Source organism: Mustela nigripes, chromosome 2 (assembly GCF_022355385.1).
Source record: "Mustela nigripes isolate SB6536 chromosome 2, MUSNIG.SB6536, whole genome shotgun sequence".
NCBI classification, from domain to species: domain Eukaryota; kingdom Metazoa; phylum Chordata; class Mammalia; order Carnivora; family Mustelidae; genus Mustela; species Mustela nigripes.
The window spans coordinates 2934403-2961628 of record NC_081558.1 but is presented as its reverse complement, the minus strand read 5'-3'; the positions used below and the strand labels follow the sequence as shown (position 1 = coordinate 2961628).

The following is a 27226-nucleotide window of genomic DNA, read 5'->3' as shown; positions in this document are numbered from 1 at the left end:
GAAGCACCCCCCCTCCCTGGGTCAGTGTGGAGATGAAGGGTGACAGGAGACATCGGGGCTCCCTAGAATTTATCACACACACACACACACCCAGTCTCCTGCCCGACTGTCACCTTGATGTGACACCAGCTGGGATCAGCTCCCCTCCCCCACTTCTGCTGTTTCCATGGGGACAGATGTCCGTTCCGCTGCAGCATCAGGCCGCGGCTGTCTGCCTGGGTATGAGGGAGGGGCCGGGTGGGGGCAGGGCTGGCCTGAGAGCCTCCCCCCTCGGTTTCTCCATCTTTGTATCATGTCTGTATCAGCTGTCCGGGTTTTCCTCTGACCTAATATGCTCTCTCCCTGCCTCCCCCGGGCTCTGTTACTTGTGATCCCCCACACCGGCCCCCATGAGTAATTCAGGCTTCACTCCCAAGTCATCTCCCAAGTGGAGCTGGGGATGACCTTCCCTTCTAAGGGTCTAAGGGTCACTCACCCTCTCCTCTCCCTGGGGCTGAGACCCCTGCCTCCCAGAAAGGACACTTGAAACACACAATAACTTATTTATTTTCCAGGCCAGAGAAGTGCTTGGCAACACAATTCTGGACCTTAGCACCTAAGAGAGGAGGGCCAAGAAAGCAGCGCTGAGGAAGACCCAGGGCCTGGAGGGGTGGCGAGTCTCTGGAAAGACCTCTAGTGCTCCCAGCCAGTGATTCTGGGCCCGCCGGGTGCAGGCAGGGGCTGAAGGTGCTGGGGTCAGGGGTTCTGCGTGACCACTGGGTACAGCAGGGCAAGGTGCTCGGCGCCCTGCACAGGCAGCGGCCGGGAGCTGTAATGCAGGACCAGCTCTGGCACGCTGGCGAAGGGGCCGCTGTGCTGACCCAGCACGAACTGGTTCTCTCGGGTCCGCGCGAACTTCAGGTGCAGGAAGCTCTGGCTGCTCCTGGGGGACAGGCGTCACAGAGCGCCTTGATCACGCCCAACCTGCTCACGCTCTCCAACCCTAGAGACCCACCACCCTCGCGATCCCCAGAAGCTGGCAGCTGGAGTTCCCAAATATTTCTGCTCAATGGCCACTTGGGGGCCAAGCTCTGGGCTTGTTCCCCATTGTTCCCCACTGGCAGGGATGCCTTGCCGGCCTATGTGCTTTTAAGGGTGCTGGAGGTCCTACCTGGTGGCGGCTCCTCCCCTGAGGTCAGGCTACACTTTTCCCCCAAACCTTCTGAGCGCTACCCTTCCTGGGCTTCCCAAGAGTTAACCCCCAGTCCGGAGCCTCTTTCCTTTCTTGCATCTCTGGTGAGTGGAATGACTTTGAACCTGGGAATGATCTTATCAGGACTAAAATGAATGAAACACATCTTGTTGCTGGGGCACTAGTCTCAGTTCCGTGTGCCTGTGCACACGTGAGTGTGTGTTTCATTTCCTCGTGGCGGTATTACCATGAAGCAGGTGCTATTTATATCTTCATTCGTAGACGAGAAAAGCAAGGCCCAGAAAGGCTGAGTCCTTTAGCTAAGGCAACACAGCTGTAAAGTGGCAGTGGCAGGATTTAAAGCGATTCTCCAAGCCCTCTTCAATCATGCCCTTTCAGGAATCTCACACTCAGATTCCTAGTCGAATTCTGGGGCTTTTTATAATCATACACACTTGGAATCTTAGGCAGAGAAGCTTGTAGAATCAGGATCTCAAACTCAAATGCCTGCAGTGCCACTAGGAGATTCTGGCCCCGAGAGACACAAGAGGGTATGCTTCAATTTTTGGGCTGGTGGAGTTTAAAGGAAATATCTAGTTTCCCACCTCACTCACATCCTAGATCTACTGGATGGCTTGCACTCCACCTTCTTGCATACCCCCAGTGACAGGGTGCTTACTCTCAGTTGGAAACAGGCCTGTGGCCTCTCTAGAAGCCCCGCCCACTGGCTGCTGGTGCCACCCTCTTGCTCCCACCAAAAAACCAGATAGCCAAAGCCCGAAAGCCAGAGGCAGGGAATCCTGTGAGCCTTGGTCCCTTCAGGGGGCTGGGGGCTCACCTGAGGGACAGGGAGCAGTCCTGGGGACTGGTCTCGCTGAGCCGCACGAGGTAGCTGCCTGCCTTGCAGAGAGACAGGAGGTTCTCGGCATCTGCCCGGCTCAGTGGGCCGTGAAACCACCTAGGGGGCGGGGGCAGATATCTCATAAAGGGCGATGCCCCTGCAAACACGCCCTGGGAGCTGGTGCAGGCACAGCCCTTTCTAGGACTTGTGAGCTCCAGGCAAACAAGTGAGAACAATGCCCCTGTGCTTCTCCAGCAGAGCCCGGTTTTCAGGCGGACTCGGTTTTCCCTGCCGGGCAGCTGAGCCCCGGTCCACATGGAGCTGCTCCCTCCGGTTCTAAAGATCCACCTGACCTGGATCTTTACAGCCTCCCGGAGCTGGGTCCCCAGGGTCCTGTTTCCCCTTCCTTAGTCCTTCAAGTTGAACCACTTGCTGCATCTGGCCTTCTGGAGATTTCCCACACCCTGTATCCCCACCCACCTGCCCACCTGTACCATCGTTCACTTAATATTGGACTGAATGTGCTCAGAGAGAGGTTAGCGGTTGTAACAAGTGCTCAAGACCGAGGAGCGCCACACAGACTTCGTGGGTTTGTATTGAAAGAAAATGGAACAGCGAAGAAACGCCTCCCCCTGCACCTCCGTGTTCATTAGTCAGTTCTGTCTGGCCCACTTAAGGGGTTTGGGAATAACTGTGACGACACACCGTGGCGTCTTTGGAACTGGAGGGCTTTAAAGGAAATGCCTAGTTCCCCACCTCACTGGGCTGGGCTCAGCGGGCTTTTGGGGGAGCTCCTGGAGGAGCTGCTGGGCTGGAGAGCCACGGAGAAGGCCCAGCCCTTCCCAGCTAGTGCACTGCACCCAGCCCAAAGTTGGGACCCCCCCCCCCAAACCCTGCTCCTCTTAGTTCCATCCCAAGATCTCCTGGGGGGGGGAGGGTGATTTCCGTCTCTTTAACCTTGGGCTCAGGAGCTCTGTTTGAGCTGTGTATCATCTTGGGGGTTTGAGCCCTAAGTTCAGAGAGGTTAAGGGACTTGCCCAAAGCTACCCAGCCAAGAGATGCAGAGCAGAAATCTGAACCCAGACTCCGATGCCAGAGGAATGAGACGCCACGTGATTCTGCTTTGTACCTAAGCTAAGAGTGTCTGACGCACGGCAAGCTCCGGCACCCAGTGAGGGTTACTCGAAGACAGGGATGAGGGGGATGAATGAGTCCCCCGGCCCCCAGGTCCGAGGAGTCTGCAGGCTGGTATGGGGTGGGGAGGGATTCAACCCGGCTCCTCCAACGTCAGCTTCCCCACTCACGGCTGTTTCTCCAGGGGTAGGGCCGGGTCCACGCGCTCTGCGGGCTGGGGGCTCCTGGATGGGGGTCTCCGGAGGTCTTTGGCTGAACCTGCGGTCCTTTCCCACTCGGGACTGTCAAACTGCACTGGAGGGTTAGAGAGGAAAGGGTTAAGTCCAACCCACCCGGGAGGGGCGGGACCGGGGTAAGCCAATGCACTCTCAGTGGGAAGGCGGTGCCAACTTGGGCAACCTATCAGAATCCAAGGAAGGAGGGGCTGGGTTTAAGGACTGGGCAGGATTGGTCCAGGAGCAGCCAATCAGCCTTCAAAAGAAGGGGGTGTGGTCACTTCTAAGTGTGGTGGCTGGCGAGGGCGGGGCAGATGCACGAGGGACAAACCCTGGCGGGGACGGAGGGGGGGGGGGCGAGAGATGCATTAGAGGGGCTGGTCGTTCTGCAGATTCTGCACATTCTGGCCAAGTCCTAGAGCTAGACACCCTCCACCCCCCACGGTAGGCCAGGTGGGGTGAGGCACTGAGCCCCAGTCTCCCTCCCAGTCATACTGGGTTCGCACAAGTTATTTCATTTCTTAAAGCTGACCGTATTGTTACCCTTTGACAAAAGAGGAAACCGAGGCCACAGACTTGTCCGGTGCTTCCCCAACTCGGGACTGGACCCCAAGCCCGCCTAGTGATAGTTACTAAGAAATGCTACCCTGTTCCCCAGCAGCGCCCGTGGGAACACTTGCTGGCGCCCAGCGTGTTCTGTAGCTGCTACGGCGATCCCCATTTGATGGGGGGTGGGGGACCGATACTGAAAGATAAAGCACTTTGCCCAAGCAAGTGACACAAATCCAGGCCTCCCCTGACCCCAAAGCCTATCCCTGCACTACAGTGAGCCCCATGGGCGCTCTGAAGGAGTTTCTGTTCTCGAGGAAGGTACAAGTTCTCCAAGGAAGAGGGCTGTGCCATTATCAGCCATTCACACTTTAGTGGGAATGAAGAAACTGCCCTGGTGGCACGTGATTGGGGGTCTATTTTGTAAGTTGACTCAGAGGATAGACCAGAGCAGGAAATGGACGTGGATATTCAGGGCCTGGGGAGGGCCCAGGCCTGGGTTGGAGGGGCACCTGCAAACGCCTTGGAGATGTGATCTTTCTTCCACTCCCAGGGCTGGTCATACTCATCCGCTGGCCGCTCGTCTTCTTGAGGCAGCCGGCTCTGGCGAGGTCTCCTTCCAGAAAGGGCTCCATCTCCTGGCTCTTGGTCTTGCTCCTCATAGGGAGTGTCGTACAGCTGCACCCCCTTGCATGGCAGTTCTGGGGGAGCCGAGCGCACTGGTCAGCTCCCACACTCACCGGGGACCCCGTCCCCCTCTCCCAAGCTGCACTCACTCACCGCTCACAGCCCGCTGGGCATCATAGGGCTCCATGTAGCCATCCTCTGAAGGTGGCGGGGGAGGCTGGGCGTCAAAGGGGTCTGAGTACTCCGTGTCGAGCTCCAGCTGGAGAGAGAAGTAGAGAAGTAAGGGAGTGAGTGGCAAGGGCTACAGGGGAGCCAAGCCCAGCCCTAGACACCCGCTCTGGGGTGACGGTGCACCTCTGGTTGGCTGACTTTTCCCCTCCACGAAGCTCATTGTCTCTGGGCTAGGGAGTCCTCTGTCCCACGCACCAGGTTTGCATTCAGATGCCAGCTTCCCATTTCTCCTCCTGCCACACCGCCCCAACTCCCTCCTTCAGTAATTTTAATGTCGGGACACCTGGGTGGCTCAGGTGGTTAGGCGTCTGCCTTTGGCTCAGGTCATGATCCTGGGATCCTGGATCCTGGCTCCTGGGATCGTGCCCTGCTCGATGGGGACTCCCTGCTCAATGGGGCCGCTTCTCCCTCCCCATCTCTCCCCCGCACCCCACTTGTTTGCGTGTGCTCTGTCTCCAATAAAATAAATAGAATCTTTAAAAAATAATAATTTTAATGTCTATCAGCTGTGAGCCATGTTCTAAATACTTCACATGTGTTTCCTTATAATCGCAACATCCAGTAAGTACATTAGCCCCATTTTACAGATCGGGAAACCAAGCCACTGAGAGGGTAAGTGACTTGCTCAGGGTCACACAGCTGGTAAATAAGAGGCAGGGTTTCATCCCAGGTGGCCTGCTTCCCTAAGTCCCTGCCTCTTCCTTCCTTCCTCTGGGCTCTTAATCACTGCCTGACACAGCCTGTGCGACCTTCCTCAAATCATCTGTCTGTCTCCACCCTGAGGATTTGGGGTCGATTCCCTGATTCTCTAGGAAAAATACTGGAAAAGCATAGGCACTGGAGGCAGATCTGGGTCAAGTTTTAAGGAACTAGGGCCATTGACCTTGGGCCACTTGCTTCTCTTCAGTGAGCCTTGGTTTCCCCTTCTGTGAAATGGGAGTAGTTGCAGAGGAGGGGCACAGTGTTGGGGACTCCAGGGCTCACCAGGGCAGGACTCACTCAGATCTATTTGGGGAAGCTGAGGGAAGGGGACTAGGGAGCGGGGAGCGGGGAGCAGGAGGACAGGGGGGCAAAGCCGTGCCAGAGAGATAGCAGGACAACCAATGCTGACCCCTGGAAAGGGACAAAAATCAGATTCCGCTAAGGAGGTGGGGGGTTGGGGGGCCCCAGCCTGCCCCATAAAACAAGGTCCCCCAAATCTAGGAAACCCAGCGTGGCCTTCCCCACCCAGTCTCCTGGGGCCACCCAGCATCTGGGACTTAGCGACGAACCTCTTCCCCGGGGCTGCCCAGCAAGACCTTGGCTCTGGCCATGTCGGCGGCCTCCACCTTGATGAGCCGGTGCTTGGGAGAGTCGTACTTCGCGTCTCCGAGACCCTTGGGGTCCCCGGGGCCGGCGGGGTCGGGGTCCAGGCGGCTGTCTGAGTCTTCATAGGGGTCCTCGAAGTCCAGATTCTTCTGCTCGCGGTAGGCCCTCAGGATGTCGCTCTCGGTGTAGTCCGGGGCGGGCGGCTGCGGAGGGGGCCTCCGACCGCCGAAGCCCAGGTAGTCCCGCAGCCACCGGGCCATCTGTGCGTGTGTCGCGCCAGACCTGGCCACTGTCAGAGGGGGACCCACATGCCCCCTTCCTGCACCCCTTTCTCCGCAGAGTCCCCAGGGAGAAGGGGGACCAGGAGGAGGGGGAGGAGGAGGCGTGGGAGGAGGAAGGGAGGGGGAGGAAAAAGATCAGGTGTGTCCCTCGGCTGGGCTCGGAAGGCGCTAGAAAGGGCAGAAAGGAAGGAGACCGGGAAGGGTAAGAAGAGGAAGAAGCAGAGCAAAAGTCCACCTGAGCCCGGCTCCGCAAGGGCGGCGGGGGAAGGGGGCGCCCCGCAGGGCCCTGAGCGCCGAGCGCCGGGTGGTCGGGCCAGGGCGAGGGGCATCCGCGGAAGCGCGCGGAGTTTCCGCGGGAAGCGCGGTCCCAGTGCGCGGCTCGGCCGCCCGCCGCCTCCGGGAAGCTCCGGGATTCCCTTCTGCGGCCGGGAGTCGGGGAAAGCGCCGCCCGCGGGCGCCCCCAGCCCGGCTCAGCACCGACGCCTGGGTCCTCAGCGCCGCGGGCGGTCTCCCTCGGGGCGCGGGCGCCGCGCGCAAAGTTGGGCCGCGGGGAGGGTGACCTCCGCGCGGCGCATCCTTTGTTGCGCTCCTCTCCGCTCCGGGGGGAGCCCGGGTCCCGCAGCCCCCGGCCCGGCCGCCTCGATCCGGCCCCAGCCACCGGCACAAAGGGAAATAAAACCTCCTCCAATCCCCCTTCACGCTTTCGGAGAGACTTTCCCCGCCGCGGCCGGGAGGTGGGACTTTGGGGAGGGGGCGCGCAGGCGGCCGCCCCAGCCCCTATCGGCCCCCGGCCGCGTCCCGGGCAGCGACGTCAAGGCTTCCCCGCCTCCCCCTCCGCGGCTTCCCCCGCCCCCTCCGCTCCCCCTGCGCCCCCCTCGGAGGTGACTGAGACCTTCAGCTGTTCTGGGAAGGGAGGGGAGCCTCTGCCCGCCGAGGGAAGGGGGTGCGGGGCGGGAGTCGCGGGGCCGAGGCCGCGGCAGCTGGACACTGACCCGGAGGACCGCGGCCGGCAGGAGCGAGCGAGGAGAGCGGGAGGTGGGAACCGACAGGGCTGACCTTGCTCAGGGGAGCGAGAGGTGCAGAGGCGGGGAGCTTCGGGGAGCAGCGGGGAGAGGGAGGCGAGGTGGAAATTGGCCGGGAAATGGGGGTCTGGATGTGACCGCATGAGGGGGTAAAACTGACCAGCAGAGGGGGTGAGAGCGACCACTGTTGAGGGTTGAAATTGAACCAGTATCTGGCGGCGCAACTGACCAGCGGATTGTTCCAGAGGTCACTGGCTAAAATTGATATTGATGGAGCTGAAGGAAGCAGGGGGGAGTGGAAGCGGGGGGTGGGTGGGGGGGAGTCTGGCGTCCCCTCCCCAAGGGGACTCTTCTCTGCAAACCGCCCCCAACCCAGGGGGACTGATTGCAGCATGGGGGAGGGGGGCTGGGGCAGCTGGCCCTGGGAAGGGAGATGATATCTGTGCCTGGCGCCGGTCCTCAGCATCTGTCCCTTTGTGGCTTCTGGGGGTGGAGGCAGGGAGGGGGACAGAAGTGAGAAGGGTCTGGGCTGGCCTGGCTGCCTGTTGGCAGCTGCAGCTGTCTGGGGGGCGAGGACAGTAAGAGATCTGGGGTAAGGGAAGCAAAGGGGTGTGCTGGCCAATTCCAGAGCAAACACGGGTTTTCTTTCATTCTAAGGGGGTTTGCTCAGCTCCCCCTAGTACTGAAGTAAGAGGGGGTAATCATCGGGAAGAACGGGACTGCAGATTCCCTTCTCCCAGTGCTCCGTCTCACCACCTCAGCCCCCAAGGTGGGCTGCTGCCTGAGGCTTGGAGGGGAGAAGTCAGAGCTGACACTGTTGGGAAAAGGCCCCTGGGGAGGAACAGTGAGTCAGGGGCCATGTCTCCGCTGTCTGTGCCTGGCTTTCCTGGTTTCTAGCAGGGGATCTAACGGGAAATCCCCAGAGAGCTGAAGGAAGGATCAGCAGAAGGGAGTTACTTTTTCCCATGGGGAAACTGAGGCACCAAGGGGGCAGGACCTGCTAGAGCCCCCCCATAGCTCAGGTCTGCCTGCACTATACGGCCCGTGGGGGAGGTGGGGGGCTGGCTGGGGTGGCTCTTGAGACCCTCTAGAGTGCCTTTGTGGGATCAGCCTTTCTCCGCCTCTGCCCCAGGGTCAGCCCCGCTTTCCAGGCGACAACGCTGAGGTCCAGAGCTGAGCAGGCAAAGTCCCTCGTGGCAGCAGGGGCTTCCATATGTCCCCTTCCCGGCTTTGGCTGTGTCGCCCACATGAACCTGTTGAACTCCGTCCCCCTCCTGCAGCCCCTCCACCGGCCCCCCCCGCCCCAGCCCAGCCCTCTTCGATCAGCGACAAGACATCGTCCCTGGGGACTGCTGGGGAGCACGGCGGGTAATTGTCCTGTTTTCTGTCAGCCGCAAGGCAATTCCCGGCTCGGGGATGAGCTGTTGACAGATCTCATCAAATCCGAGCCCTCTCCCTGTCGGATAAATAGGAGACGTCTGAGGTATAAATATTTGAAAGGGGCCTTCTAATTACAGCGTGTGTCAGGAATAGCAATTAGAGGCCCCCGAGGCAGAATCAAACGGCGTTTGACTTTCCTGCGCTTTTGAGCTGACTGCTCCTGGGGTGCCCCCCACCCCCCCGCTGCAAAGGGGTTCCCGGAGGAGCAGCGAGGATGAGGAGGGGCTGGGGGCCTGGTGACCTTGCGGGGTGCCCTTGAAGAGCCACGGGAACTCTTGGGAACTCCTGGGTTTTGGCGTGTTGATGGGCAGCAGAGGGGGCCGCTGCGTGGACAAAGGCGAGCAGGTGGGGTGGTCTAGGGGTCCTGGGCTGAGTCTTTCTCCCTCCCCCTGCCCCCCACCTCGGGGTCTGAGAGGCCCTGTATCAGGGGCATCTCCTGGGTGCGGCCTTTTCTGGAAGCCCAGCCCCCTGACCTTGGGTGGTGACGCAGCTCTCTGAGCTGGAGGACAGCTAACCTCTGCTGAGCGCTTTTGGACACTGTTTGGAGCACCTTTATTTATTTTTTTTTATTATTTTTTTTTATTGCAATTCACATGCTCTATAATTTACCCGCTTAAAGTGTGCATTTCAGGTTGAGAACGTTCAAAAGATCATACAATCATCGCCACTCATTTCAGAACATTCTCCTCACCCCAACGAGAAACATCATCCCTATGGGCACTCTCCATTCTCCCCCGACTTCTCCCGCCCCTGACACCGCTAGTCCACTTTCTGTCCCTCTGGACGGGCCTGTCCTGGACCTCTCGTGTAAGTGGAATCCCACACTATGTGGTTTTTTGTGGCTGGTTCATGAGAGGACTCACTGTTTCCAAGGTTCATCCTCGTGTGTGTGAGAGAGCTTCATTCCTTTTATGGCCCAATAATATCCTATGACGTGGCACACAGTAGGCGCTCAATATATGCTTTGGGTGGGTGGGACCTTGAGAGGGAGCCAGTTGGGATCCCTGGGTGGGGGCTGGGCCTGCCTTCTCTGTCCCCTCACTCTTGTCTCATGGAGCAGTCAGTCTGGAGCGGGAATGGGAGTCAAGACACCAGGATAAGATGAGGCGGCTCACAGTGGGGCCGAAATACTCCTGATCTGATGGAGCAGATGTAGCCCTGCCCTAGGAGCTCCTACTCTGATAGGAGAGACAATCTCTGCCCTAAGAAGTTCCTAGACACAGCCTTACCTTTTAAAACCTACAGTCTGATGAGAGAGGCATGGTCTTGACTTTGGAAGCCTCAGTCTGTTGGAGGAGACAGGTGCATACCTTAATCGGCTCCCAGTCTGATAGGGGAGGCATGATTCTACCCTCTGAAGCATTCAGTCTGATGGAGAAGGCATGGCTCTGATTTTAGGGGTTTCCTGTCTCTTGTGAGATACAGCCCTGCTTTTAGGGGCCCCTAGTCTAATGGAGGAGACAAGAGGCTATCCTTAGGAGTCTCAGTTGGATAGGGCGGGCATGGTCGAGCCTTCAAAGACACCTAGTCTGATGGAGGAGACGTAGCCCTGTCGTCATGAGCGCCCGGTCTGAAGGGAGGCCCAGCCCCTGGAGGCTCTGTCTGCAGGAGTTGCAGGGGAGTGTGGTCATTAAAGGTGTAGCCTCGGAGCCTTGCGGTGGCAAGCCCGGGGCCCGTCCCCTGCTCACTCTGAGTCCCTGGCCCAGGAGCTTCCCGCCTCTGTAAAACCAGGCAATAACAGGGCATGTGTCTGAGGGAGAGGCGGGTTTTGGTGCAGAGGGAGCTTGGGGCAGAACCTGGCACGCAGCTGAGCTTGAGAAACGGGGCGGCGGCCCCTGTGTCTTTGTGCAGCCCAGGCTCAGGCCGAGTGCGCTCTAGCAGGGCAGCCCACCCCCGCAAGTCCCGGTGCTGTGCCGCGGCCCCAGGGGACACTGATGGAGGAGGCTCTGCATGAGGCTGACAGCTCCCAGGGATGAAAGACATGGAGTGCGGTGCAGGGAAAGGGGGCTGTCAGCAGCTATGGGGGAAGGGCAGGCTCTGGAGAGCGGGAGGGGGTGCAGGGGGCTGAGGGGAGAGCAGGTGAGTGGAGGCCCTGGAGGGTACACACACACACACACACACACACACACACACACACACACACACACAAGACCCTGATGCGTCACTAACCCTCTGCTTGCTCGCTTGACCCCAGGAACCCCCACTGGGAACTGGGGGCCAAGAGCAGAAGGGCTCCCAGTTCATAGGGTGGGAGAAGGAAGCATAAAAGCCTGCTGGGAGATAATTTGAAGACAGGTCCAGTGAGTTCCATTTCGCTCCCACGGAGTGCCCAGATGGCCTCAAGGGCTGGGGTCACACTCGTCTACACAGCTACCCTCATAAAGCTCACAGGTGAAGGGGGACGAGGGAGCGGGGTGTGGTCTGGGAAGTAGACCCTCCCCTGGCCTCCAATGACCCCCACCCCCCAGTGGCCAGAGCCACGTGTGATCCCCTCTCCTTGAACGTGGCCGGAGCTGCGGCTTGCTTCCAACCAGGGGGACATGGCAAAGGTGAGGGGATGCCACTTCCCACAGACCCTTGTGCTGGCTTTATGGGGTCCGGCCATCAGGGGGCCGTGTAGGTGAGCAGCTGAGGGCCGCCTTTGGCGAAGAGCCCATGAGGAATGGCCAACAGCCACTCAAGTGAGCGTGGGAGCAGATCCAGCCCCGGACGGGCCTTCCGATGAGACCACAGCCCTGCCCCAGGTGAGGGGCAGCCGCATAAGACCCTGAGGCCAAGAACCCAGCAGATCCGCCCCCCTAGGCTCCTATGTTTGCCGCTGCGCCCTTCTCAGGGACCTCCTCACACAGCAGTAGCTGATGGGGGGCAGCGTGGGGGACAAGACCCACCCCCACCCCTGCTGTCTCCAGTGCGTGCTCGCCTCTCTTCAGAGCTTACTGTTCTGTTCAGATACGTCCACGATCTCCCCCCATCTTCCGAACGTAACGTCACCATTAGGAGGTTGGACTATTGCTCTTTTCTTTAGGGCATTATCGTCGTAGGTGTGCCTTCAGCGTTGTAGCCCCAGTCCCTAAAACACATCTGTGCACAAAGTAGGTGCTCAAAAAATTAATAAATGAAATAAAAAATAAAAATGTATAAGTATATATTATATATAGTAATATTAAATTATAAAATTCATGATATATATTAAATTATATACACATTTTAATACGTACTTTATAGATAAATGATATACATATATATATTTTTTTATTTTTATTTGGAGCGGGCAACTTGCTGTAGGAAACTCAGAGGAGGGCGTCTGCCCGAGCTCGGCAGGGGTCCGGCAAGTGGCAAGGCTTCGCCCACATTAGCTGTTATTGCTAAGGGGATCCCGCAGACTGCATCCCGCAGCTGGCGCCCATTCTCAAGTGACCCTGGGCACAGAGCCGCGGGCATGGGGTGAGCCTGGAAATTGGCGTGAGGGCGGTGTCAGCACCTTCCCCTGGAGGCCGTGGGGAGCAGAGCAGGAAGAGCAGAGCAGGGCGACCCAGACGGGGGCCGGCAACCCTTCTCTATCTGGGACCTGATGGTAAACCTGACCTGTTGGCTCTGCTGCCATGGAGCAAAGCAGCCATACCTCATATGCACACAAACGGGCAGGCTGCTGTGCCAATAAAACTTTATTCACAAAAACAGGCTGTGGGCCAGCTTTGGCCCACCAATCATAGTTCACTGATCCGGGTTTCAGAACAGGATCCATGATCTTCAGCAAAGAACAGGGACAGCTGGCACGCACACACGGCCACAAAGGACGGGAGCTCAGGAGATGGGCTGCGGGGACACATCAGAGTGAGCGGGCCCCACGCGTCCTCATCTCTCCCACAAGTGCTTCCTGGCCTGGGTGCTCTCCTCCAGCCGCTGCTCTGAACAGCCCCATCCGGGGCAGCGCGCGCGGGATGATGCTGACTTTGACTTTGGGGAAGCGGGCCGGGCAGGCTGTTAAGTGCCCACAGCTGGCTCTCCTGCACAGGGCACTGATCTGTGTGCGGACTCCCGCGGTGTAAGTACTCCCACCACGGCCAAGGTGACCACAGAGAGGATGCTGCTGGGGGGAACTGGAGGGAGGGACGCACCAACCAGCAAGCCCAAGCTGGGGCCACCATCTGCATTCCAGAACTTGGGCCCCCTGGGGTCCTGTTTTCAGGGTGAGGTGGGGCCCCGGGGCCTGGCTGGATCCCAGTTGCCGCCTCCCAGCCATACCCGCCCAGAAGTCACTGCAGGAACGCGGATCCCGAGTGGGGGCTGCTGGGCTCCCACACTCTGCCAGCGGGAAGCACAAAGCTGCATTCCCAGATGCCAAACTAATGTGAGTATGGGGGAGGGGGGCAGAGGCCGGCGACGCTGGGGGTGAGGGGGCGGGAGAGCAGAGCTGCGGATCAGGGGCTGAAGGAGTCTGGCAGGAGCACAGGACCTTCAACCAGAACGTTCTGGAGCGGGCGAGAACTATCCCAGAGCCGGGGAGCCGGAGTCGGGCCACCGAAACCACGTGAGCTCCGGCGTCAATTTCCTGCCCGGTGACCAGCGGCGGGCCCGGCGATCTAGTGCTACGTACAACCCCCTCAGACGTCCACCAGTCAACGGACCTTTACCGTCTGTCAGCTTCCGAGAGCCAAGAGGCCGGATTAGCCCCGTGTGGCCCACAGAGGCCTGCTGGGAGCCCTCCCAGGGATGGCACGGCCCCAAACGGAGGGCGGCAGTGTCAGCTGGGGACCCCAAGGTCCCCGAGGGCCGGCAGGTGAGGGGAGAGGACAGAAACCGAGTCCCCTGGCCGCAGCCCGTGCCGGCCCTGCCTGCCGCAGAGGACTTCCGGGTTCGCCCAGTCACGCGTGGCTCTGGCTGGTGCTCTGGATGCGGGACCTTGACCTGGGGAAGGGCCTGGGTCTCAGTTGCTGCCGCTGCTGTCCTCGCTGTCCGAATAGGCCCCCAGCTGGCTCAGGGAGGAGGTGCCCGGCAACCGGGGCGCAGGGTCAGCTGCTTTGCTGCTCCGCACGGGCCCTGGGGGCGAGAGGAGAGCTGGCCCACCCGGCCTCAACCCCACGCCTGGGCTGGGGGCACACCGCCCACCCCCCGAAGCCCCGAGAAGGGCCTGCTATCACCTGATGGCCCCCTGGGGCACTGCGCTCCAGTCACAGGAGGCGGTGGGGGGTTGGGGGGTGCGCACCTACCCTGGGAGGTGGGCGATGCCAGGCCCTGCCGGGTGCTGCAACCCAGGTCTGTTTTCTTCACCACGACCAGTCCCGACAGCTGGGGCCTGCTGCCAAGGGTGCCGACACTCCGTTCCCAGCTTTCTGCCTTCCTCTTGGCTTTTGGGGCCTGGGGGTGAGGGGGGACATGAGTGGGTGAACTGGCCCCAATCCCACCTTCTCCGGCACTTACACTTCCTGAATCGCACCACGCCTTCTCCCCTCTGGGTCTTTATCCACGTCATTCCCTCCACCTGCAATGCCCCCTTTCCTCTAAGGCATCTGGTGAACTCCTACTCATCCTTCAATACCCCACCCAGGCATCAGCTCCTCTGAGAAACCTTTCTCTACAGTTTAAGATCATGTGGTCGAGCGAGTGCTGCATGTCCACGCCCTCAGTGGCCTCCACTGCCTCGGGACGTAAACCCCTCAACCGTGCTGGGGGTTCCTGTCGTGTTCACGACTGGGTCCACGGTGCCACAGACAACTCTTGGCACGAAGGTGCTCTACCAACGTGTTCGACGGAGCGAGGGAAAACGGAGGCTCCCACTTTGGGGACTAGCGAGGGGAAGGCAGGGACAGGCTCAGGCCCATCTCCATCGGGCTCTTCAACGGTACGGGCAGGGACCCCTTTTGTCTGTTTTATGCTGAAACATGGGCCTCAGCAGGTCCTGTCCGAGCTGGGAGCTGGAGCTGTCCGGGGCACGAGGGACGGGGCGCTGCCTTCGGGGCCGCCGTCTGCGGGAGGAGGTGGGACGGGCCAGCGAACAGATCGACGGGACGTCTGTCCTCACAGGTGGTGTGACACGAGGAAAGACTTCAGTGTGGTGTGACAGCTGAGCGACAGCGGCCAGTCCATAAGGCGGTCGGGCCAGGTCTCCTCGGAGAGGGCTGTGCGCAGCCATCAGAATGAGCAGTTAACAAGTGGACGAGAGGGACCGCGCTCCGAGCGGCGGAGCATGAGGCCAAGGCCTGGAGCAGGGACACCGGAGAGCTGGTTCGGCAGGAGCAGGGAGCACAGGAGGGGGACCCCGGAGGCGTGTGGCCGCATGTGGCCACCTGTGCACCGGCCGGGGCCCCTCGAGCGAGCACGGACAGGGACGGACGTGGTCCAGTGGGTTACAGAGAGACCAGCCGTTCCAGCTGCCGCTTTCTGAACGGACCCACGCGGCCCCCACGGCGGGCCAGCGCCGGCCCTCGTGAGCCTCCTCCCCAAGCCTGCGTCCGCCCGCAACACGCACTGCCACTAAGCAAAACCGTGGACACGGGCGCCTCGGCGCGGAAGGGGACAGACGTCATGGCAAGGCTTTGGGACGTCTCAGTGGCACCGTGCGGCGCAAACCAAACAAGAAGCGCGTCCTCAAACCAGGTGCATGGAAGACGCCTGGAGCAGACGCGTGGGGGGGCAGGGAACGGGGGAGTCCGGGGGCGGCAAAGGAAGCCAGACTGCTCTCACAACGGCTCCCGTCTCTTCCACGTGACAGAAGAGGAAATTTAAGACAGTTCTGGGGGCGGTTTATTTAAGAAAGAGCGTGAGACCTTGTCAGCAGGGGACAGCACCTCAAGGAGAGTGTCCTGGTTGTCTGAGAGTAAGGGACGGGCAAGCACCACCCCAAGGGCCATTCTCTCCCAGGACAGTCACCAGCCTCCGCGGAAACATGGCTGCGCCCCTCCCCCACAGAGACTACATTTCCCATCCTCCTTTGCAGCACCATGTGCTCAGGTGGCTGGGCTCTGACCAATGGCATGCGTGCCACTGTCAAGGGATTGTGTGGGACGGGAGCCCCGGGCCCGGGCCCTTGCCCCTGGCTAGGACGTGAAGGTGCAGCAGTGAGGGCAGCCCCCCCGCCGCCACCCCCAGGCCACTAGAATAGGACGCTGCCTGGGCCCGATGCCGTTCTGTGTGGCTGAGCACAACTTTTAAGTCACCTCCAAGCAGTTAGAACAGCGTGACTGGGTCCAACCCAGCGGCTGAACCTGCATCTGGCTGGCAGGGACCACCAACACGTGAGAGTGAAAATAAAACATGGCTGGGGTGACCGCTACTTGTCATTTCTCGCTTTAGTGCCCCAACTTCGATCAACACGCCAGCATGGCCTTGACGGCCCTGGATGAGCCGCTGTGCTGGAAAGTGCCGGCAGTCCGCCTGCCGGATGCTCCTCCTGCTCCCCGCTGCCGGCCCAGGCCCTGCAGCTCACTAGTCCTGCTGCCCCAGTATCTGGTGGCGGGTACCCCTCCCAGCCCCACCCTGGCCAGAAGCCGCGACCCCAGAGCTGGGACCCACGCTCCAGGAGAGAGCAGACAGACAAGCTGCAAAGAGCCCGGGTCCCTGAGTGCTGGGAGCAGCGTGGCCTGCAAGTCCTGGCGGTCACCCCAGGGCTGTTATGGGGATGCAGAAACACACATCTGCGTCCCTAAGTCTCCGAGTCTGGGGCTGTTCCCATCTTAGTGGCTGAGCAGGGGCTGGCTGACTGCAGGCTCTGGAGACAAGGCTCTCCTGGCATGCAGCTGGGCCTGCTGACGCACAGTCGGTCTCTGGCCGTTGGTGCCAGGCCCAGCTCCCCCTCTCTGCTGCCCCCCAAAGCCCTTGGGGGATGCCGGCACACTCACCTCCTCCAGGATGGCGGTGGGCCTGGGCCGGACGGCCAGCCGCGGTGGGGCAGGAGCCGCCACCTCCTCCTCCGAGTCAGAGTCCTCCAGCAGCCGGCGTCTGCGCGCCTCCTCCACCAAGGCCCTGTGGGATCGCCGTCCCCCAACAGGAGTGAGCGGGGCAGCGAGGGGCCCCCAGACACCCGGCAATCCTCTCTGGCCACCCAGGGCGGCATGGTTAAGTGCCGGCCACTGGCCCCCACCTGCCTCGGCTGGAACTCTGGCTGGGAGCTCCCCACACCACAGTCCCCTCGATGGACGCTGCGACCAGGACCACCCAGCGCCTGGTGCTCCACAAGGACTCCGCTCTCCCTGTGCGCCATTCGCCGCCCGCCCCCCTGGGAACGCAGAAGCCAAACCGGGGTCCCGTTCAGATTCCGGAAGAGGGAGGAGGCGATGAGACGGAGACACGGAAGCAGAGGGAAGGTTCCAGGGCGGTCAGTGCCCTGTGGAAAGTGTGGACACAGCAGGCCCGGGCCTGAGGGACCCCACCCTGCCGAGTCATCAAACCTGGGGGGTGATGCTGGTGACCCCGACACAGACCCCACGGGAGAGAAAGAGAGGTGTGGGGGGAGCACGGGAAAGGCCTCCTGCAGAAGGGCCGCCTGGAGGAGCCACGGAAGTCCCGGAAGGGCGCCGCAGGCAGAGGCCTGAGCAAAGGCTGTGAGCACCGAGGACGCCGCCCACGCCGCTGGGAGCACTCACGCCGTCTCCCGCTCGTCCTCCTCCTGCTCCTGCTTCTGCCGCTCGTCCTCCGACAGCCGGTGCTGCCGCAGCATGGCCTCGAAGTCCACGTGGGCCTGCCGCTGGTTCAGGTCCTTGAGCTCCTGCAGGTTCTCTAGAACCTCCATCTCCAGCTTCGAATCCTTGGTCCGGTTCTCCAGCACCTGGTGGGCAGGACCCAGGCTCAGTGTGCGCGGCTGCTGGGGCCGCGGGGGCGGGGGGCGGCACCTGCCGGGGAGGAGCCCCCACGCCCACCTGCACCCACACTGCCTGCGCAGGGGCCTCCTGCCCCGTCCCCCGGCTGCCCCCATTCCCCAGCTCAGAGCAGAAAGGTATGGGGCGGGGGGCTGCTCTGCTGAGGCCACCCCGCCGGTGTCTGGCCCAGGTCCGCCATGACACAGCAGTAAAAACAAAGAGGAGGGGCCTGGCTGGCTGCTGGAGGAACGTGCGACCCTTGGTCTCCGGGCCAGGAGTTTGAACCCCACGCTGGGTGCACAGCTTACTTAAAAATAACAGTAACGAAGATTAAAAACAAGTCTGAGCAATCACGACGCGCCGGGCCCCAGGCTGATACGTGGCCGCGCGTGAGCCAGTTCCATCCCTGCGACAATGCCAGCCCGAGTCTCTGAGGCATGGGCGGGAAGCCTGCACTGGCCTCTTCGGGGCTGTTGGGACTGCGGCCAGAGGGAAGTGGCAGTCCTGAGGGTTTGAATATGTGTCCCCCAATAGTCTTGATATTTCTCCCCTGAAAAAGCAGAGCCCCACTCCCCCTCCCGTGAGTACGGGCTGGACTCGGGGCCCCGCTCCGAGCGAGGGGGATGTGATGGGACAACAGCGTGTCCCTCTGATGGTGGGTCCTCCCGGCTCCTCCAGATCGCTGGCTCTGGGGAGGCCGGTGCCGCGTCGTGCGGGGGTGCAGACGCCCTGTGACAAGGACATGGCCGGCTGAGCCTTCAGAGATGCGGCCTCTGGAGAGACCCTGGGCCCGAACCACCCAGCTTAGCTCCTTGGGCCTCCTGAGCCCCAGAAACTGGAGGACAGAAATGTTTGTAAAGGTGCAATTCTGGGGTAACTCAGGCCATAAACCCCCGTGGTCGTGTGGGTGGACCGGGATGGACACGACCATGCAGACCGCTGCCGGGACACGGTCCCCTCGGCAGAGCCTGCGTCCCTCCCTGCCGCGCTGCTCGCTGTGGAGAACCCCGCTTCAGGTCCGACATGCGGGCTCAGAAAACAGCCAGGAGTGGCATGGAGGGCCCAGGGATGGATGGGCTTTACGGGGGTGGGGGAGGCCGGAAGGAACACAGCCGTCATTCCATTTCCGAGACAGACTGAAGAGGACGGTTTGTTTGAAGAGGGCCGGTCAGAGTTTCATCAAGCGGGGATTCCTGCGCACGTGCTGGGGCCTGTCCCAAGAGTCTCCCGTGTACAAACTCACTTAAGCCCCACACAACCTCTGAGGCCGGTCATCGAAGCCATTTGATATACCAGGATTCTGAAGCCCAGAGAGGCCAAGGGCCTTGCCCAAGGTCACACAGCCAGGGAACATTCAAGAATATACCAGGATTCTGAAGCCCAGAGAGGCCAAGGGCTTTGCCCAAGGTCACACAGCCAGGGAACATTCAAGAGAACGTTTCCTTCCATGCTTCTGGTCTTCACAGCCACCGGTCATGGGTGTCCTCTGTGCAAACACGGGGGAGCCGGCCGCAGGAAGCACCTCGCCTTCTCAAGTCCGACTTCCTGCCCCTTGGATTCGTTCTCCCCAGCTGCATGACAGTCTGTCCCCAGCTCCACAGCTTCAAACCACAGGGCTCTCGCTGTCCCCTGGCCAGTGTGGGTCCCAGGCCCAGTGCAGCGTGGCTGCGTTCTCCGACAAGGCTTCCAGAAGCGAAATCAGGGGCTGGGGGTCTCGCCCGAGGCCTGGCCTGGCTCGGACTGCTGGCAGAGTCTTCTTCCTTCTGGCTGTGGGACTGAGGTCCCCGCGTTCTTGCTGGCTATTGACAGGGGGCCACATGGGCCCCCACTCCAGGCCGGCTCCTTCACTCCGCTAACGTCCTCTAGACCCAGATGAAGGGCTCAGGCGAGAGGTCCGGCCCGCTGGACAGCCTCCCTCTCCCGAGGTCGACCGTGACCCAATGTCACCACCTGATCGCAGGTGTGAGATTCCTGCACGCGCACTCTGGGGGCTGCACGGGGGTGTGGCCAGGGGGTGGGCTCCGGGGACCACTTCGGGGCTCTGGCGACCGCCCCTGCCCACCCCATCGCCCTGCCCGGGCCCGGGGCGGCGGCGGCCTCACCTTCATGGGGTTGTTGAGCTCCTCGTCCTCGCGCTCCTTCTGTACCCTCTTCTCCTCCTCCTCCAGGAGCTTCTCGGCCTGGAAGTTCCGCGTGGCTCCGTGCTCCATGGTGTAGTCGGTGTTCTCGGGGTCCGTCTGCAAGGGAGAACGGGCAGACGTCAATCCTACGGCCCCGGGCACAGGCGCTTCTGCTGGCCAGCAGCCGGCCACCGGGGCACCTCCTGTCCGTGCCTCACTCCTGCTCGTCCCCATCCGGGTCTTTTTTTTAATTTGAAGATTTATTTACTTTAGAGAGAGAGTGAGAGCATGAGCCGGAGGGCCGAGGAGGACGGAGAGGGCGTCTCAAGCAGACGTCCCCACCCCGAGGGCCAAGCCCAACACCCCGAGGGCCGAGCCCAACACCCCGAAGGCCGAGCCCAACATGGAGCCTGACCCGGCGCTTGACCTCACGACGCTGAGATCGAGGCCTGAACTGAAGCCAAGAGTAGAGACACTCAGACACTGCGCGATGTCCCCCGGCCACCCCGCTGGTCTTGTCTCAATGCTTGGGTTGGACGCTACTTTCTAGTGCCCCTGTCCTCTCCAGACCCCTCTGCACCTGCCCGCTGCCTCCCTCCAACCTCTGCCCAACCGCGAATGCGAGTCTCCGGGCCTTTGCACGTGCCCTGTGTCTTCCTGTCTGCTGCGTGTGCGCACACGTGTTCACAGTTTCTTGTATTCATAAATCACGTATCAGTACATACAGAGCGTGCTCCTATATGCACTTCTAGGATGCAGAGCGGAAACACAAGCTCGCATCCCAGACGAGACCCTGGAGCGCTGAGTCGGAATCAGGGGAAACAGGGAAACCCACACGGTGTGTGGCTCATGGTTAACAGTGATACTCAGGGTCGGTTTCTCGCTGTGACAGAGACAGAGGCACTGCGGGTGCAGAGGATGCAGACAGGAGGGGAAGCGGGCGAGGGTCAGGCGGGATCCCCGGTGCCAGCCCCGCCGCCTTGCTACGGGCGGGGAAGCAGCCCCGGTTCGGAGCGCGTCACTAGGAGAGGAAGCGCGAGGACGACGGGGAGCCCGTGTCCCGGAACCCACACGAGCGCCTCCCGAGCGTTTGTTTCCAGGCTCAGGGCTGGCCGGGCGGCGGCAGCAGCAGGCAGACTTCTGGCACCGGCCCCACAGTTCTGAGTTCTGTGCCCACGATGTGTGGGCGCAGGGACCCGTGACCCACACAAGCAGCCCCGTCTACTTAATCGCCCGAAGTTCTTCAGTGGGAGAGCCGATCTGCACCGTCTTGCCAGAGCTCCTCTAGTCTTTAAAAATTAGTATCTATTTGCTGGGGCACCTGGGTGGCTCAGTGGGTTAAAGCCTCTGCCCTGGGCTCAGGTCATGATCCCAGGGTCCTGGGATCAAGCCCCATATCGGGCTGTCTGCTCAGCAGGGAGCCTGCTTCCTCCTCTCTCTCTCTGCCTGCCTCTCTGCCTCCTTGTGATCTCTGTCTGTCAAATAAATAAATAAAATCTTAAAAAAAAAAAATCAAGTTAAAAATTAGTATCTATTTGTAAATATCGTAAAATCGTCAATATCATAGAAACACATACGTTATCATTACCGTTCAGGAAAAACAGAGATCATTTTCTGGAAAGGACCCAAGTGTCCATCCAGGGGACAGAGGGCGGCGTACAACGTGGTGTGTTCCCACACGGGAACGTGACTGAGCGTGAGGCAGGAGGAGCCCCACCACACGCCACGGTCAGGGGAACCCGGAACCACACCAGGAGACGTGCACGAGGACAGGGCGCAGGGCACCCTGCATGAGAACCATCGTGACGGGCACGTCCGCAGGCGGAGAGCAGACGGGGGCTCCTGGGGGGGCCCAACGGGGACCGACTGCTAATGGTTAGGGGGCTCATTTTGGGGGTGACGGAAATTTCTTGGAACTGGGCACAGGGTCAGCTTAGTCCTCTGTGAGCACACTAAGTGCCACCGAATCAGACACCGTACATGGTACGTGACTCCCATCTTACTACAGATGCTTAAAAAAGTACTCCAAGGGGGCGCCTGGGAGGCTCAGGTCATGATCCCAGGGTCCTGGGATCGAGCCCCACATGAGGCTCCCTGCTCAGTGGGAGCCTGCTTCTCCCTCTCTCGTGTCTCTGCTTGTGTCCCCTCTCGCTGTGTCTCTGTCAGAAAAATAAAAGGGACCCCAAATAGGTGCGCCCAGGGCGGGGAGTGGGGCCCAGTCGGTTGAGCATCTGACTCTTGACTTCGGCTCAGGTCATGATCTCCGCGTGGGGAGACCGAGCCCTTCGCTGGGATCACGGCCAGCAAGGATCTGCTTGAGATTTTCTCTCCCTCTGCCCCTCCCAACCCCTCGGCTTGTGCACGCGCTCGCTCGCCCTTCAATACCTAAATCTTCTTAAAAAAAGTAATCAAAATATGTCATTCTTTCAATGTCCTTTTTTTTTTATACCCAAGAGGAAAAGAGTTAGGTAAAAGAAATTCCGGCAGGACATAAGGTCCCCGGCCGCTCCCCCAAATTCTCAACACAGTCGTGACCATGACCGGCCACGTGCCACGGTGCGGTCTGCTCCCTGAATCCCGTGTCGTTGAACACCCGGGCCTTTGTACAGAACGCCACCGGAAACAAGCCTGTCTCCTGGGGATGGGGTGACACGGGAGCTCGAGAGGACAGGAGCAGGGAGCCCCCCGCGGGGAGGACCCGCCGGCAGGGCTGGTGTCTACCTTGAAGGTGATCTCTGCCAGGCACCGCGTGCACTTGATGTAGAAGCGGAAGATGGGCAGGCCCAGGTAGGCCTCGTTCTGCACCGTCTCCTTGCGCGCGTTGAACTTCTTGCCCTTGTAGATGTACTCTCCGCACGTCTTACACCTGCGGGTCAGGACAGAGGGACTCAAGCCACCCCAGCACCCTGGTTCCTCCTGGCATTCTGGCAGGTGGCTGCTGGCATACCCCCTGGGACAGGGAGCTCCCTCCCTCCTGAAGCAGCCTGCCTCCGAGTCCCCCAACCTAGCACGCTTTTCCTAGTATGTGCCTGGCCCTTGGCCCCCGAGTCCCCTGCTGGGGAAGCACCCAGACGACCCAGACCTGCTGAGACTTGCCTGTCACACACTCGCAATGGCCTGGCTGGCGCTCGGGGGGTATCTTGTTCCCCACAGAGTCCCCCGTTTTGCCAAGGCCCTGGCACACAGCAGGTGCCCAAAAGGATTGCTGAATTTTAAAAATGAGTGAATGAAGGAGAGAATGGACCAATGATATGCAAACACACACTGAGTTTCACAGAACGAGGGGTCTGATGACCAGGTGTTTGACTTCAACACGCTAAAACATGAAAAAAAGCACGAGGCTCAGAATCTGTAAGACACGGTAATTGTGAAGCCGTACAAAGGCCAAGATCTGGGGATGGTGAGGGAGGGGGAATTATGGAAGGGGTCAGACGGGGGGGTCACAGGGGACTCTTGGGGAGTGAGGGTTTTTCCAAGATTTTACTAAAATAGTTTTTTTGAAACATGTATTTTTAGAACTTGTTATTTTTAAAAATTAATCTCTACACCTAACATGGGGCTTGAACTCACGACCCTGAGATCAAGAGGGTCGACCAGCTGAGCCAGCCAGATGTCCCTGAGAGGGTGGGGTTTAACCAAGACCTGTGGGGTGAAGAGCTGGCCAGGTGAGAGCAGAAGGAATAATGATCCAGGCAGAAGGAACAGCCTGTGCAAAGGTCCTGGGGTCTGAAGAAGTGTGCCTGCTGGAGGCAGGGAAAGAGTACACCGGGTCCCATCTCTGCACTCACACTTATAACCCACAATCGAGGTCTTGAGGTGGACACTGGCTGGGGGCTCAGAGTCAGGGGTGTTCTGGGAGGAAAGCAAGGGTCAGCACAGTCCTGCGCTCGCTGGGTCGACGTCTCAGTGCCGCGAATGAGCCACTCCCTGGGGATGTCAGGCACCAGGTGTGTCTGCCACGAATGATGTAGGAGGCCACGTGAGGGGCCACGTGGGGAGTCATACGGGGGGACACTCACCTCATGTTGAAGGGAGCCATCAGCCGCACCACGTACTGCCGATCCTTGGGGAGCTTGAGTTTGGGGATCTTTGACGGGTCAAAGTCGGGCGGGTAGTATTTCTGTGGGAAGTGAAAGTGTCAGGGTAGCTGTCCCGGGCCCAGAAGCAGGCCAGGGGCAGAGGGAAGAGCTCTGGGGAGCTTGCCCAGGTCCCCAGGACCACCCTGTGGCTCCTAGGACTCCGCATACACTCGTCCTTCTGGCTACCACTTACTACCACACCAGCAGAGGGAAAAGGTGTGTGGGGGCGGGTCCGGGAGACCAGGCACTTGCTTCCCAATCTGCTCCCCCGGAATCACACAGGATGTGTTAATTACCCCACGGAGGAGACGACCGCACATGGGAGATGGCGTCTCCTAGAAGCTCACAGGGAGCCTGGGGCTCTCGTGGCCTCGCAGCTTCCAACATTCTAGACCCGGAAGGAGGTCGGGCGCTCCGCATGATCCGCGTTGCTCATAGGGAGGGTGTAAGCCCTCCAACCATCCTGAGACTCCGGTTCCCGGGTGCCAGCCAAGGTTCCACCTGGCACGCCAGCCGTTCCAAGGACCGCAGCCTCAGGCTGCCGTGCTAGCTGCTCCCACACAGGAGCCTCAGCGGGAGACCCGCAGGGGACAGGTGTGGATCAGGGAACTCAGCTCCACGGATAATCCGAAAATAAAGCAGTCCGTGCGCTGAGCACCCGCACGGGGCACTTCATAGCTCTTGCCTCAGAGAACCCTTGCAGAGCCTCGTGGAGGCAGAGCGACGGGCCCCCATCACAGAGAGTTTGAGCCCCGGGGCGGACACGGCTCTGGGGAGGTGCAGCGAGGTCCGGGGGTCAGGAGTCCGGGTTACACGGCTGGGGGCCCGGGTTCGAGTCCTCCACTCCCTGGCTATCCCCCGCCTCCGGGGCCTCAGCGGGCCCGTCCGCCCGCACGCCGGGATGAGCCGGGGCCGGCGCGGCAGCCCCGGGAACCGACGGGGAGAGCCGGCTGCCGGCTGGGTCGCCAGGGCCCGAGGACTCCTGCCCCCGGGCTGTGAGGACGCCGGCGCCGGACCCCTGACCCGAGTGCGGGAGAGACGAGAGCGCGGCGCCGCGGGAGCCGCACCGGCCCGGCCGCTCCCACCTGGGCCCCTGGCCCGGCACGCGGGGCTCACTCCGCGACGCGGAGCACACGGGCCCCCGGGGGCCGCGCGCAGGGACTCGGAGCTCGGGGGCCGCATGCCGCCTTCCCAGCCCCACCGGATTCCCCACTGGGTCGGGAGAAGCCGAGGCGGCCGGGAGGGGGCGCCCCTGCCCCTGCCGGCCCAGCCGAAGAGCTGAGCCCAGGCCCCCCAAGAAACGCGACGCCCGGGACCCTGGGGGCGGGGCCTCAGGCGCCTGGAGGAGGAGCGAACGGCAATACGGCCAGGGCGGACCCACCCCCCCAAGGGACCTGACTGGCTAGCTCCCTCCGGCACACCCAATCAGGAGAAGCGCTGGGGCAAACATATTCAGCTCCGCCCCGAAAGGACGCAAGGGCCCACCCCTCAAGGAAGGTGATTGGGAGGTGTCTGAAAGCCCCACCCCGCGGAAGACCGTTGGCGAAGAGAAAAAGGTTCCAATAAGAGAGCACAGGAAACCCACCTAGGCCGGACCTCCGAGGTGTCCCACCCCGGGGAGAAAGCCCAGTCACAAAGTACTTACGTTTAAAACTTTTCGCTCCGACATCTTCGCCTCCTACTTGTCTCTCAAGCACGAGAAGAACGCTTAAGCTCGGTGTTCTTCGAACTTCTCTGACCGTCCCTTGTATTTCCGCTATCGTCACTTCCTCCGCGCTATTATTGGTAAGAGCATAGCACGCCCCCTATCATTGGCTCTGGCCCCTGCCTGTCAAGATCCGAGTCCGGCTACCTTCCCTTCCGATTTGCACCCTCGCGAGATTGCTACAAAGGTTCCGGGGATCGGCTGATTTGAAGATCGGGGGAGGTCCTGCGCCCCCTAGAGGTGAGCAGCCGCTCACCAAACTGCCATCGTGGTGCGCCGTGGCCGCCGCTCGCGGCGTTCCCTGTTCTTTACTCCTTTCTGGAGCGAAAACGGCGGCTGTCATTGACTGTTTACTCTGTGTGCTGGGCTGCGTGTTCCTGTGTCCCTAGCGTGCACCTGGGGCCAGGGACAGCTCCCACGGACTACGCATGTCCACAGAGGAGCAGCCTGGACGCCCTCCCGCACGTTTACCTGGAGTCCGGGGCAGAGACTCATAGACCAGCTCCCGCACCCACCTACCCTGCACATGCATTCCAGCTCCCGCACCTACCCGCCCTGCACGTGCACGCACCAGCTCCCGCCACCTCCCCTGCGTGTTCACGCACTAGCTCCCGCACCCACCTGCCCTGCACGGGCACCCCGGCTCCCGCACCCACCTGCCCTGCACGTGCAACAGAGCAGTGTTGGGACAGTGGGCATCCAAGATGGTGTGTGAGCTTCCCCGTGGCTGTTGGAAGGTTACCGCCAGCTCGCAGGTCCTAAAACCACACAAGTTTATTATGCTATGGTTTGCAGGTCAGGAGTGTAAAGTTGGGGCATTTGGGTGACTCAGTGGCTTAGGCGTGGGACTGGATCTCAGCTCAGATCATGATCTCAGGGTCCTGAGATCCAGCCCTGCCGTTCGCGTGGAGCCTGCTTGAGATGTCTCTCTCCCTCTGTCCTTCCCCTTTTGTGTGTTTTCTCTCTCCCGCCCTCTTTCTCTCTCAGGCTGGAGCAGAGAGAAGTCTAGGGTGGACGGGAAGAGGCTCCGGGGCGGAATCTGTTTCCTTGACCTTCCCGGCTTCCAGGGTCCGCCCACAGGCCACAAACTGCCCATGGCTTTTTCTCCTGCCTTCAGTCCTGGTGTCTTTGGTCCTCAACCCCTGCCCCCTGCCACCCCTCCCCCAGCAAGAGAAATAGTCTCAAGCTCATGTCCTATTTGCCTCCACCCAGGCAGCTTTTCAGAAGGTAGGTGAACTCAACTCCTGAACTCACCCCTTCCCAGGCAGAGCCCTGCCCCCAGCCCCAGGACTCCTCCAGCCTCAGGCTCTGCCTCTGGTCCAGCCCTGACCCCATCCATGGGAGTGGGGATTCGCTGTGTGTGTCTTACTTCATCCTGGTCTCATCTGGGTCTACTGAAAGGAAGAGGGTCAGCGGGTTAAGCATCTGCCTTTGGCTCAGGTCATGATCCCGGGGTCCTGGGATCCATCGTGCTCCGTGCTCAGTAAGGAGCCCGCTTCTCCCTCTGCACCCCGCCCCCCACTGGAGCTCACTCTCTCAAATAAATAAATAAAAATTTTTAATTTTTAAAAAAGAGTTTATTTATTTATTTGACAGAGAAAGGGACAGCGAGAGAGGGAACACAAAGCAGGGGGAGTGGGAGAGGGAGAAGCAGGCTTCCCGCGGAGCAGGGAGCCTGATGCAGGGGCTCGATGCCAGGACCCCGGGA

The 27226-nt window shown here is 60.7% G+C and overlaps 2 protein-coding genes across 6 annotated transcripts; both read right to left on the bottom strand.

Moving 5' to 3' along the window:
- Positions 1-522: 522 nt before the first annotated feature.
- SHD (Src homology 2 domain containing transforming protein D) lies at positions 523-7557 on the bottom strand. Of its 4 annotated transcripts, none has more exons than XM_059388682.1 (7): positions 7540-7557; positions 6040-6525; positions 4691-4796; positions 4423-4611; positions 3317-3440; positions 2010-2129; positions 523-922 (listed from the first exon to the last, which is right to left on the bottom strand). In XM_059388682.1, the coding sequence occupies exons 2-7, from the start codon at positions 6334-6336 to the stop codon at positions 736-738; spliced, it is 1023 nt and encodes a 340-aa protein (XP_059244665.1). In that variant the 5' UTR covers positions 6337-6525; positions 7540-7557; the 3' UTR covers positions 523-735. The 4 variants fall into 4 exon arrangements, with proteins under 4 accessions (XP_059244665.1, XP_059244663.1, XP_059244664.1 ...); XM_059388680.1 differs by lacking the exon at positions 7540-7557 and adding an exon at positions 7350-7424; XM_059388681.1 differs by lacking the exon at positions 7540-7557 and adding an exon at positions 7250-7331.
- A 4909-nt stretch (positions 7558-12466) lies between these two features.
- On the bottom strand, positions 12467-25567 carry YJU2 (YJU2 splicing factor homolog). Of its 2 annotated transcripts, none has more exons than XM_059388678.1 (8): positions 25459-25567; positions 23754-23854; positions 22456-22600; positions 19717-19851; positions 17402-17583; positions 16658-16781; positions 14030-14177; positions 12467-13859 (listed from the first exon to the last, which is right to left on the bottom strand). In XM_059388678.1, the coding sequence occupies exons 1-8, from the start codon at positions 25480-25482 to the stop codon at positions 13747-13749; spliced, it is 972 nt and encodes a 323-aa protein (XP_059244661.1). In that variant the 5' UTR covers positions 25483-25567; the 3' UTR covers positions 12467-13746. The 2 variants fall into 2 exon arrangements, with proteins under 2 accessions (XP_059244661.1, XP_059244662.1); XM_059388679.1 differs by lacking the exon at positions 25459-25567 and adding an exon at positions 24110-24209.
- Between the last annotated feature and the right edge of the window lie 1659 nt (positions 25568-27226).